This window comes from Prunus persica, chromosome G4 (assembly GCF_000346465.2).
Source record: "Prunus persica cultivar Lovell chromosome G4, Prunus_persica_NCBIv2, whole genome shotgun sequence".
Lineage (NCBI taxonomy): Eukaryota > Viridiplantae > Streptophyta > Magnoliopsida > Rosales > Rosaceae > Prunus > Prunus persica.
In genome coordinates, this window is record NC_034012.1 from 11,245,228 (window position 1) to 11,257,661 (window position 12,434).

The 12,434-nt window shown below is 37.1% G+C and overlaps 2 protein-coding genes across 2 annotated transcripts; both read right to left on the reverse strand.

Annotated features, from left to right (window-relative positions):
- LOC18778537 (monodehydroascorbate reductase, seedling isozyme) lies at positions 48–7,593 on the reverse strand. Its single transcript, XM_020561626.1, has 6 exons — positions 7,557–7,593; positions 4,490–7,010; positions 1,880–2,781; positions 1,496–1,566; positions 801–890; positions 48–252 (listed from the first exon to the last, which is right to left on the reverse strand). The coding sequence occupies exon 2, from the start codon at positions 6,991–6,993 to the stop codon at positions 5,329–5,331; it is 1,665 nt and encodes a 554-aa protein (XP_020417215.1). The 5' UTR covers positions 6,994–7,010; positions 7,557–7,593; the 3' UTR covers positions 48–252; positions 801–890; positions 1,496–1,566; positions 1,880–2,781; positions 4,490–5,328.
- On the reverse strand, positions 9,799–11,157 carry LOC18779173. Its single transcript, XM_020562182.1, has 2 exons — positions 10,669–11,157; positions 9,799–10,372 (listed from the first exon to the last, which is right to left on the reverse strand). The coding sequence occupies exons 1-2, from the start codon at positions 10,916–10,918 to the stop codon at positions 10,107–10,109; spliced, it is 516 nt and encodes a 171-aa protein (XP_020417771.1). The 5' UTR covers positions 10,919–11,157; the 3' UTR covers positions 9,799–10,106.

Consider the following 12,434-nt stretch of genomic DNA (forward strand, 5'->3'; position numbering starts at 1 on the left):
TTGCTAGAATGCACGAGTGCTAAAACAACCATGACCATTAGATAAGATGATCATAAAAAGAGAAGGCACCATGTATAAATCCAGTCATGTTAAACAACAGTCATGTACAAACTGGAACTGCCTAAAAACTGTGGTGTCTTGTATCATGGAAGATCATGCTCATTGTAGATATTCTGAAGACGGGACACTGATTTATTTATTTGTACATATATTCAGGAGCTTGAAAAGCTAGTGTGATGGTTCTCCAACTTTCTGCAACCAAAGACAACAGAAGGCTTAGCTAATGGAGATTGATTTCATAAGTTTGGAAATATGTGTAGGTCATCCAGCAAGAATGGCAAATACTCAAATGCTTCACGTTCATGAAGCTGGGAAATATAAGCATCATCATACATAAACACCTCTAGCAGGTGAAAACTACATCAAGCCATCGCATACATAAACAATCAGCCCAATTCTTACAACTTAAATCATTTTATGAGGCCAAGTTCTCAGCTCTGGATAGATCTGATCGAAGACTATAATGCAAGAGTTAAGAACTGATGGTTCAGAAAGCACATGGATAATGGAAAGGAACACAAGAATTTCACTATGAAATCCATATATACATCCCCAACACTGCTGAATTATTCTTTTATAGTAACAAATGTAGGAGATACTTGTGCCCAATCTTGTCACACTAAAAATTAGATACAGTCATGTAACAGAGTATGAGAAGGTACTTCACATATTTAGCTTCATGAGGTCATGAGATTAATGAAAATAGACAAAGCTCATAATCAAAAGCTTTAACAAAGTACCTCGTCCTTCTTGTCCTTTTTGTCTTTGGTGAAGAACTTGTAACCCCCGTACAGGAGTGTCCCCCATCCAGCTAAAGAGACAATCACAAACTGTACCAAGTGAAGCAACACATGAGATATAAGAGTCTTGACTCTAAATCACTAAAGCCATATGAATATCTCATGCAGCACTATTGCAGGCAATCCAAAAGTATTTTGGCATGAGGATTTCACTCAACACGATCATTTTGTCCCTTTAGTTCAACAGACAATTAAAGACGTCCTCAAACGCATCCACTTCTCTCCCACATTCTCATCCGAGACTCGATATACATATACAATAATAGCATTGAAATCAACTTTCTTTGCCTGCTTGGACAAGTGAAAAAGATTAAGGCCGTTTCTCTCACTCACACACACCACAACATAACACGACCTACGTTCCTCAACATCACCATGAGACTGAAAGCTGTCAATTGCAGATTTTGATTTCACCTTGGAGGTACAACTTTTTTATTTGACAAGAAAAAACCTAACACCCCAAACATAGCCCAAGCATCCATTCACTATAAACTTTGACACAATATGGAACTTGTCTTCATGTAAAAATAGGAAATTTCTCTAGCATTGTTAAAAGACAATCAAAATAATCTCAACAGTGATCTAACAACAACATTATAAAGATGTCTTCGAAAACAAATTATAATAAAACTCACATGTTCTTGCTTCCATTTAGATGGGTGCATTGGGTCCTCCCAAAAGTTCACCTTTAGAGGTCCATGATGATCTGCAACACAGTCAAAGCAAGTAAAACAGCCAGAAACGAACAAAATAAAATAAATATAGATATAAATCGACCACAACCCATTTGACTTCTGGTTAAGTAGGAGAAAGAAAAACAAAACAAAAGTTCATTAAACAGAAAAAAGCCCAGCTCCGCCACTACCACTATCCCAGAGGTGTTACACCCATGTTGATATAAGTGAAATTCATAAGTATTTTCTCACACTTTCTGATCAACCAAACAGAACCAATAAAGGAAAAAGATTAAACGAGGAGATATTGATTAAATGAAAAACGTTAAAAGGTGAGTGAATTACCACCACCGCCGGCAAGACCGCGCCGATGGACAAGAGAAGCCGCTTGGGCTGTACAAGCCGACTTGGGAGAGGAGATCCGAGCCATATTCGCGGCTTGCCGAGCCGCCGCTGTCCATACCGCCATTGTTCGGTGCTGAGTGACAGAGTGAGTCTGAGACACAGAGAGAGACTATGTGGAAACACGGAGAAGCTACACGAGGAGAAAAACATGCACAAACGAAAAATGGTTTTCTAATTTCCAGAAATGCCCTTGTTTTTGTTTTTTCTTGGTTTTGCTGGACTGGCAATACCAAACTGAAAATAACAGCCCACTTGGGTGGAAACATGATCCTCGAGTCATTTATAGTGAGAGCCTTATAGAATTCTTACATGATCCTCTCATGAGTCATGATCTCTACTCTTTTTGTGAAGTTCATAATACATAAATATAATACATATCATACATATCAAATATCAACTCTATATGAAATAGTAAATTTTGACACATTTCACATTATTTATAACCCCAATACTATACGCCATTACATTTGGTTTTTCTTTTTACTGGGATTACAGTCGTTTATTTTTGACTTGCTGTTATGGTCATCTACACCAGCCTCATTTTCTAATTTATAGACGCGATCGAATGAAGATCCTCTTCTTATTGTTCTGCAGAAGATCCGCCCCCTGAATGCCTCTTCCGTCTGGCATCTTCTTTGGATCCGCTGATCCCATGACATGTTCTGCTGATATGTTATGTTGTTGCTTTACAATGTTCGTGTCTTCCTGCATATTCTCCATTTTTGCATTCATGTCCTCCATTGCCAACTTAAGATCTTCTGGTTTCTTGGTGTCATCAGGAGAAACTGAAAGGGGTTGATCCTTTAATCCCTCCTGCACAATCTGATACCCCCGCTTCCTACCTGCAGTAGTCAAAATGGTGGAGAAAAAAAAAAAAAGTTCAAAAAACATGGGGAAAGAGAAACGGTGGCTGATGCATCTGTAGTTTACCAAAGTGGAAAGTATGGAAGTAGCTAAATACAACGAATCAACTCTGTTATTTAAGGACGACATAAAGAAATATAGTTCTGACCAAAAAAGATGTCCGATAAATTCAAGAGTATATTTGAGGTCATCATTATTCTATATACACTGGCTCAAATGTTTTTTTTAATTTAAATAAATAAAAAAACAGAAATGATAGCAAATGCAACCTTTCAGGCATGAGATGGGATGCTTAATGCATCACAAGTTGAGGTCCAGGTGCAGCCTGTCCAATTAGTGAGTTTAAACAAAACCCAGGTTCTTAACAATGTAATGCTATTTAAAAATAGCTTTGAGAATTGTGGAAAAAGGGGCTATTATGCTGCAAAGACATAGGATATAATTTGCGTGAATGGGATGCCAAAATGATGACTATGACTGAGAAAATACTATAAGCCATCATCTCTATAGGATTGAGGATTTCAAAAGAAATTCTGTTAAAGCATCAAAAGGACAATGACAATGTCGGAATTCGTGACAAATTAAACAATACCCTGGAGATGAAGAATTTTGCACCTGAAAGAGAGAAAATATCCAGAGACAAATGCATATCTGGAACAAAATTCTAAAACCCCATCCTCATCCCTTTTATTATTTAGGAATTGAGCCCAAAATAAAATAAATTTAACAAACTTCGAAAAAATAAAATATTGGCAGCTCTGCTATTGACCAAAAAAAGGTGGGAATTGCGTCCAAAACTCTTGTTCCTTAGCAGCAATACCAATAACTTCACTGACTAATCTATGTGCTCCTTAGGTACCATTTTGAAAATGGAGTGAACTTATAACCCAAGCAAAGCCAGATTCATCTTTGAGCTTTAACTCCACGACTAGTGAGCTTTCTTGGCTTGCCAAAGCCTCCATCAATTCTGCATTCGATATCCATCAACTTTCCGCAATACACCGTTATTATTTCACTCATTATTTCTAAGTATTTACTAGTGGCGCTAAAGTTTACCTCAACATACATTAGCGGGCCACTTGACATTCTCTACCTACGTCTTTATAGCTTGAATTTTCTGACAAATTTTGAAGGATCTATTTAGTACCTTGTTTGCTGCTTCAACAAGTCTTCAAGTAATCAGTTTAAAGACACAACCATTCAAAGCTTCCCATATTTTATGTCTACAGAAACTCATTTTTCTCTCAGATAGTTTCCATAGCTCAAATCCAGGGAAAGCTTCGCCTTTAAGGCCTGAAAAATAATACTAAAACAACAATCCAATCCTCTTTGTATTTTCCACAGCGTCATAGGCATTTCCAGTGAGCCCTTCACTTACAAATTGATAAAGGTGCAAAATTTGGGCATTTCACAGAAAGTGCACTTGAAATTTAAGAACATGGGCACAGAGAGAGAGAGAGAGAGAGAGAGAGAGAGAGAGAATTAAACGATTCCAGAATGCAACATGAATAGGGTTCAACAAGAATCATGTGTTCTTGCAAAAATCTCACTACTTCTGAACAATATGACGAACCAAAAATCCTATCCATAATTAACAAAATGATCCCAGACTACCAATTTCAATCAAACAATAAAAACCCAAAAATCATCTAACACTTTGCATAGTGAGATAGATAAGAAACTAACCGGGGAGGGCTTTGAGAGAGAAGTTGATGGTGGAGTCAATAGCAAATTTGGCGATGTGACCCAGAAGCCCGCCAATGTTTTCTCGGCGGTTGGGGTTTGATTTGTGCTCTTTCAGCTTATCAGAGGCTCTCTCAATTCTAATTTCAGCCATTTCGGCAGCGACGTGTCGTTCTGGTACCCAATACGCGTCTGTGAATATCGCTAGCGTTTCGGTTTAATGGAACTCAAAAGACCCCAGCTTTGTATTTGTCAACTGAAGATAATGGTCTAGGAAGAAGACTCACAACGTTAAGTCGGTGCTTTTCTCGTTTAATTATCTGAAAGAGGAGTGCTTCTTTTCTCATGTAATTTTTTCCTGGAAAAAAAATATATTTTTAACGTTCCAATTACCTATAAAAGATTCTCTTAAGGTAAACGAAGTAATAGACTCAAGTCACATTTGTCTCTTTTTTTTTTTTAACATATGTCGAGGAGAGATTCAAACACAGTACCTTGAGTGCATGAGTAACTTTAAACCTTTTTATTTTTGTACTTTCAAACCGAGGAAATTATTTACATAGGATGAGTGAACAAATTATATAAGATTTGTTCAATGGTTTTCATGATAATGCAAGTTAGAGGTGTACAAATTTTTGAGTATACCTTAAGTGAAAGAGAAAGAAAGTGCAATGAAAGCATCTTTTTGTTTTCCAATCAAATCAATACAGAGAATAAAATGTGAAGAAACAGAATTAAAATCCAGGGCACACATAGCAATCTGTTCAAGTGCAGGAACAAAACCAACTCATTGAAATCCCAAGCCATCAATTCAATTTTATACATGGTATCTAGAGTTCCAGTCAAGCAATGAAATAACCCTCCTTTTTCAGTTGATCCAAATACTCAGCTGGAGGTTGGACCCTAGCCATTGTGGCAATAGCCTTGTTTTCTTCATCTGTCCCTCCCTCTAAAAACACTCCCACAATCTTCCCATTCTTGATCCATGCTGTTCCAAACTTTGGCTTTCCGGATGCTGGGTTTTTGTCTCCAAACATCAATGGATCACCAACATTGTCTCCGTAAAACTTCCACGAAAGATCAAAGGCACGCGAATAGAAGTATGGAAGGTAGTCATACACTTCAATGGATTTCCCTTCTTCACTTGCCCTGATAGCTTTCACAGCTTGCTCAGCTGATTTCCTGGCATGGTCAACATGCTCAATTCTTCTCATGTCATTGTACAATTTCAGAGGGAAAGTAGTCACATCACCTACAGCATATACATCCGGGACATTTGTTTCAAGCATTCCATCAGTTCTGATGCCACCTTTCTCTTCATCAACTTGCCCTTTGAATAACTCAGTGAGAGGCTTTGCCCCAACCCCAACAACTACAATATCAGCTTGCAGTACCCTGTCATCGTTGAGTTTCACTGCCTTTACCTCTCCATTCGTATCAGCATCGAACGCAACTGCAACTGTACCCTTGATGATTTTAATTCCTTTGTTAGCATAGTAAGCCTCATAGAAAGCAGCTATCTCTTTAGTGAAAAGCCGAGGCATGCACCATGGCTCCGGAAAAACCATGGTAACGTCAAATTGGTTGATTCTCATAGCTGCTCCGACTTCAAGACCTATGTATCCTCCTCCAACAATCACTACCTTTCCCTTTTTCTTAGCTCTAATTGCTTCTACAAGTTCATCAGCATCACTGATTTCTCTCAAGTAGAAAATATTTTTGGCATCAGCTCCTTGTACACCAAAATCTGTCAACCTTATAACTCTGGAGCCAGTTGCAATGATCAAAGTTTGAAATTCGAAGGTTCTCCCGGTGGTACTAGTGAGGGTCTTCGAATGAAGATCTACTTCAGCTATTTCTGTGCTGAGAATTAACTCAATACCTTTCTTCACATACCACTCAGGAAGCAGCCTCTCTCCTCCACTTCCAACACAGACATGGAAGCCTGGAAGTCTGGCAGCTCCCTCAGGAAACAGATAGGCCTTACTAAGTGTTGGGCGTTCATAAGGTGCCACTGCTTCTTTTGATATGATTGCTAACTCACCTGGTTTCAGGCCTTGTTTAACAAACTCCCTTGCTGCATATCCAGCTGCAACTCCACCACCAATGATCACGTACTTGAACTGCTTCTTCATCGAAATCTCACTATACAAACTACCTTTCTGAAGCAATTCCTTAACTTCTCCAATTTTTTCATCAACAAGTCTTACAAAATGTGCACATGAGAGATATTTCCTTTCGCCAAGTTGTTCGATAATTTGTATTCTAATTTTGATCCTTTCCACATTCTCTAACCACTCATAGACTTCATCTTCGTGTCTTCTAATCGGAAGGGGAGGCTCAGCCTCTAATTTTTTACCTATATCTTCAGTTTGGCTATCTAGCTCTTCTAACATTCTTTTCAGAGTATTCATATTAACTTCAAGGTTTCTCTGATATCTGAACCATCTAGTAACCAGAGCCCATATGAACATTATTCTTTCACAAATTGGCGCAAGAAATCCCATCGGCGAGTTCCTACTTCCTAAACATATTTGTCAACATAAATTGGATGAAAAGAGGATCATTAATCTGGTAATAAGAAATCCGAAACTGATAGTATAATTGAAGCTTAATTGGACTAGTAACTTCAATCAAATTAAGTAATGTTTTATTGTGCTTTCAAGTTAATTTTATTTAACCCTGGATTACTGTTAGCCACACATATCCACCAACAGCTATAGCAACTGTGGTTGAATAATTTCTACCATATTATATACAATCACTAGCAACATGTTGTCTGTTTATGTATTGGTTTTTAATCTCTGTTTTAGTGAAACTCCTCCACCAGATTCTTGCCAAGAAATTTTAGAGTTGCAGCATATGAAACCATTAGAACAGACCTAATGAAATCAACTGATCTTAAAAGCATTCTCTTCTTGATTCTGTTTTCAAATAATTGTACCAACTATAAGGATGCTAAAAAGACTATCTATAAGGATGTTCAAAGGTATTAATATTGAGAAAAACCTTGGAATATATAAGAAATTAGCAGCACATGCTTTTCAGAAAGAAAAAAAAGATAGTGTACCTGGCTTCACTGAATGGTAAAAACCTTGGAACAAACTGACAGCCACTGCCAATTAAGCCATTGCCTTTAAAAGCTTGCCCCTTTATAAGAGAACTGAAATTGGAAAACTGGGAGTTGTTGAAGCAAAGTATCTGCTGGGGGCTTGGTAATTAGGGAAGTAAAGAATGTGAGATCCTGGATAAGGTCTTTTCTGAGGTTCAAATGATTTTAAAATATTTTGTGATACTAAGCCTTTTCTTGAAACAAGGACAAGAACAAATTAGGTTAGAGTATTCCATGCACTTAACAATCATATGTAGAGCATAAGAACACAGCAAAGGGAAAGGAACAACTTACCTCTTTACACTTCCAGCTCTGCATTCAACTAGGAGGGTGAGCAAAATTCACGGAGTACGATAGCATCCTCTGATACCATATTAGAATGAGGTCGTCCAAGCCAAAGTTAATTGACAATTGGTGAAGAGGCCCATCATCTTTTAAGGTCTCATGTCCCATGTACCTCCCAACTCTCATACGACCTCCTTGCAATCATTCACCCGGTCTGAGACTAGAGCCATTTTTATTCTGCAACATTTTTTTCATTAACTACTCAAGATTCTTTCATTTATTGGTCAATTTCATAAGGAGTACTGTTTTTTAACCACACCTTGCCTCCCCGGAATGTTCTATGAACGGACATAGTCACATAGTTTGTCTCAAAGACTCTGCCATGTCAAGTGGCCATGATTTTTTAGTGTTTTTGTTTCAGTTTTCAAATTTGAAAAGAAATTCCTAAGAAAAATTAATCGGAAAAGAAAATGTTTGTTGAGAGATTTAAAAATAGGGAGATTCCCTATTATACCCAATATAGGAGCCCAAATTATAAATAAATAAATAAATAAAAACCCTATATGAAATGGACTTTAAAAACACACTTAAAACCTATTTATAACATAACAAAAATGCTTTTTAACTTCTTGTAAATTACAAAACTGCCATTGATTTCATAAAACAAACTAACCCCAAAACTTTATAAAAAAGCTCAAAACACTCAATAGGGTATCAAAGTAATTTAATAATCAAAATTAAATTCAATAGGGCCAGCTGTCATTTTTTGAATTTTTTTTGGGTATGTTTATAGAAATTAAATGGCGTAGGGTTTATCTATATTATTAGTGCTAAGAATGAGTATATGACTAAATATCTCTTAAAGATATGAGGCCAGCAGCCCACTTAATGTCCATTTGCTCCTATTAGTTTATTGGAAATAGTCATATAGGAGCATCTCCAAGGGAGGATACAAAAGAGTAGGCAAATCTCATTTGCCTTACCACATCAGCATTTTCATGCTCATGGAAGAGACAAATAGGTACTTCAAAGTGAAGAGATATATTGGACCCCACATATTTTTATTATTATAAAATACAACTTTCTTTTGCTTTTGTGGTTGGCAAATGTACAAGATGAAAATAAATAAAAAATATAATATTGCATTGCCTAGTTCATTTGCCTGGTCCATTAGAGTGATCAATTTTTTCCAAATTGAATAGGCAACATGCCACATCAGTCTATATAGTACACTTTTGCCTACTTCATTTACATATACCCTTGGCGATGCTCCCATTTGATAATTTTTCACATTTTTCTTAAAATTGGAGAGGAATTATATGGAGGAAAATAGAGTGGAGAAGTGTGGTGGAAGGAGAATGACCCTTCCTCCACCATCCTTCATCCCTCCCTTTCCTTCCCTCCATACATTTTCATATGTCTCTTACAAAAGATAAAAATAAAAACTAAAAACGAAAAAAGAAAAAAGTACTAAAAATGCCCTAACTTTTTATTAGAATGCAATGTTGTACGGTTTGTACATCTGTCTGTAGTGATGTAAAACTTGTTAAATGGATGGATTCAAATCCATGAGCTACTTCTCACTACTTGGGCTAGCAGAAGAGTTTCAGTCAAGGTGGATTCTCAAACATTCATCGGATTAGCAGATTATGAAAGTTAAAAAGTATTGCTTGCCATTGGGTATCCACATTCTATTTCCATAGGAATGTATACTTTCGCAAAAGCGCTAATCAACCATATAAAACCAGTTAGCTTCAGTTTATAAAAACCATCCTTAAAACCAACGGGGTCTAACCCAATTAAAAAGGGTATTGTCTTGCAAATCAGTTGTCTCATGTTCGAATCTCCATAGCACCTTAGCAGTATGTGTGAGAAAATCCCCTTCCCCACTAATTTGGCCAAATAAAACCCATCCTTAAAACCAGACTTGGAATCTCCAAATTGCCTTTAATTTACAAACAAGGCTAATGGATTTGAGTCTCGACAATGTAAAAGACCACTTTCTTACGACTTCCATCCCTAATACACCAGAGAGAATAATTACACACAGCAATCAAGACCTAACCACAAAGCTTTAAACAAGGTCAAATCATGATTAACAATGATCATTGCTCCACCTTATCTTATGCACTGCCTTCTACTTCTTCCTAAGTGCTACCGAAGGAACCATTAGATCATCCAAGAACTTCCTGCCCATAAACTCATTCATCATAAAGACTCTGATCACAACTTCGGTTTCTGATTCCCAACTGCACTTGGCTTATCTGTCTGGACTTGCTCACGGGGTTTCCTGTATTCACTGAGTTCTTTCTCCAATCTGACTACATCAGCCTGCAATGCCTTCACATCCACCTCTGGCTCATGCTCGTTCCTGTATTCACTGAAATCTTTCTTCAATCTGCGTAGATCAGCCTGCAATGCCTTCACATCCACTTCTTGTTTATCGGACTCCTTCAACTCTCGGATTGAATTAGCAAAAATTTTGTAACCTACAAGTCTGCCTTAAAATTAGTAGAAAACAACTGCAGCTAGACTAGTAAAGAATTCCGTATCAACGCATTATACCAGCACTTTGAAGATTCATTAGAGCAACAATAATCTTTGTACAAAAGCGTATTTATATAACATTCATATCTCATTCTTTTAGGAGGAAAAAATAAATAAAATGACATAATTAGTTTAATTTCAGTTTAATTTGTCCTAATTTCAAATAAAAAAACACGACACTATTGGAAAAAAAAAAAAAAACTAAAAGTAATTTAACAAGTGATATGAGGAAGTAAACCTGGGATGGTTTTGAGGCCCTCGATGGTTGTGTGTTTAATGATGTTCGTGCCCAATTGGAGGATCCTGGAACGGGCTTCCTCGTCCTGAAGGTAGTGCTTCAAGTTACCCCCGACGGCGTTATCGATATGGGTAACGGTGGCTGATCCATAACCGTAAACTGTGGAGAACAAGTTCTTCGCAGCCGTTAGATCCGGAGCGTTGCGTTTTAGTAAATCGGTCGTCCCGAAAATGAAATCCCATATCCCCATTTTTCTCGGAAGATCAAAGCTCAGGTGAAGAGTTGGTTCAATTTTTTTTTTTTTTTAAATCTTTGGTAATTAAAAAGAATCTGGTTCAAACTTCAAAATAGTGGGGTGACAGGGTCCATAGTTCAATGAGCGCTTCAGAGTTACAGAGGGTAAATTAGCGGCAACATTGGAAAAGAAATGCTGAATTGTTGTAAAGTATAAAGTAGTGGAGCCCACTTACTATTTGTTTGTAAACTTTGGTGCATGAGTTTATTGCACATTCACGGGTGTCATTCACCTTTGCCTATAAAAGGCTTCTCTCTTATGCAAATGAAAAAGACTACTATCAGATAAGGAAGATAGAGAGCCCAGAGAGATAGAAGAGAAGGAAGAAAGAGGGTGAGTGAGTGGAGAGAAAAAGATAGCAGAGAGAAATTCTCCAAGAGAGAAAATTCAGTGAGCCACACATATTGTAACCACTAAAGTTGTAACCATATTATTTTATATAGTGGAAAAGTTACTGCTGCTGCTCTCCGAGAACGTAGGCATAGCAGAACCTCGTTAAATGTTGTGTCTCATCTACTTTACGTGCAGCTCAATCTTCTCGCATAATCCTGTCATTTTATAACATGAATTAATTATTGAGACCTTTTTTTCCGTTACAAAAAAACAAAAAAATAACCTCTATCTCCACTTTTAGATGCAAGATTGCATGAATCATTATAGGAGTTGGGTCATGTTTAAGGGGAAATATTTTACTCACTACTTCAACATAAAGTATATTTTTATTATTTTTTTTAATATTTGATATGTGTTTATTGACATAATTAAAAATACAGAGCAAATGTTTAATCAATGTTATGTCAATGGGCACGTGTAAATGTTGAGAAGGGTGAGGATACATCTTAGGTTAAAGTGGTGAGTAAAAATACTCTCATGTTTAAGGTTAATATTCATATTACATTGCAACCGAGTTGTGTGTTTGAATTCCCCTCGCACAACATACATTTCAAGCCTAATTTAAAGGTCAAATAGCCTATTACTATAGGCCAAATGTAGCCTCTGAAATGTGCAAAACCCAACTCTAGTTGTGGGCTAAAAATAAATTAGGCCAAATTTTGATGGCTACATTTAGCTCTTTAGCCCTTCTCTCATACCACATGTAGCCCAACTGCAGTTTGAGCCAAAAAAAATTTTATGGGCCCAGCGCATGTGCTGCCCAACATGAGTAAAAATCACACATGGGCGTGCAACTAGAAACTGCTATTTTTTTTTTTGAGAAATTCTATGATTGCATTCATAATTCAGCCAAAAAAGCCACTAGCCACAAAGGGCCAATACAAACTAGCCACAAAAGGGCCATTACAATAACGGAGCGGTCTAATATCAAAATTAAGAAAATCAGGTATGTCTCCACCAACGATCAGGCAAGATCGAAAAAACTCTGGCATAGGCATCCCAATTAAGATTGCAAACTTAGAATAATAAAAAAGAGATAAAGCTTGAAAAAACCAAGCCATAACAATACAAATAAAAC

Bases quoted from the DNA above. Each gene is read 5' to 3' on its own strand.
- LOC18779173 (XM_020562182.1), bottom strand. From the start codon at position 10,918: ATGGGGATATGGGATTTCATTTTCGGGACGACCGATTTACTAAAACGC. The intron at 10,373-10,668 runs GTTTACTTCCTC...GCAGACTTGTAG, and splicing joins GGGCCTCAAAACCATCCCAG to GTTACAAAATTTTTGCTAAT.
- LOC18778537 (XM_020561626.1), bottom strand. From the start codon at position 6,993: ATGGGATTTCTTGCGCCAATTTGTGAAAGAATAATGTTCATATGGGCT.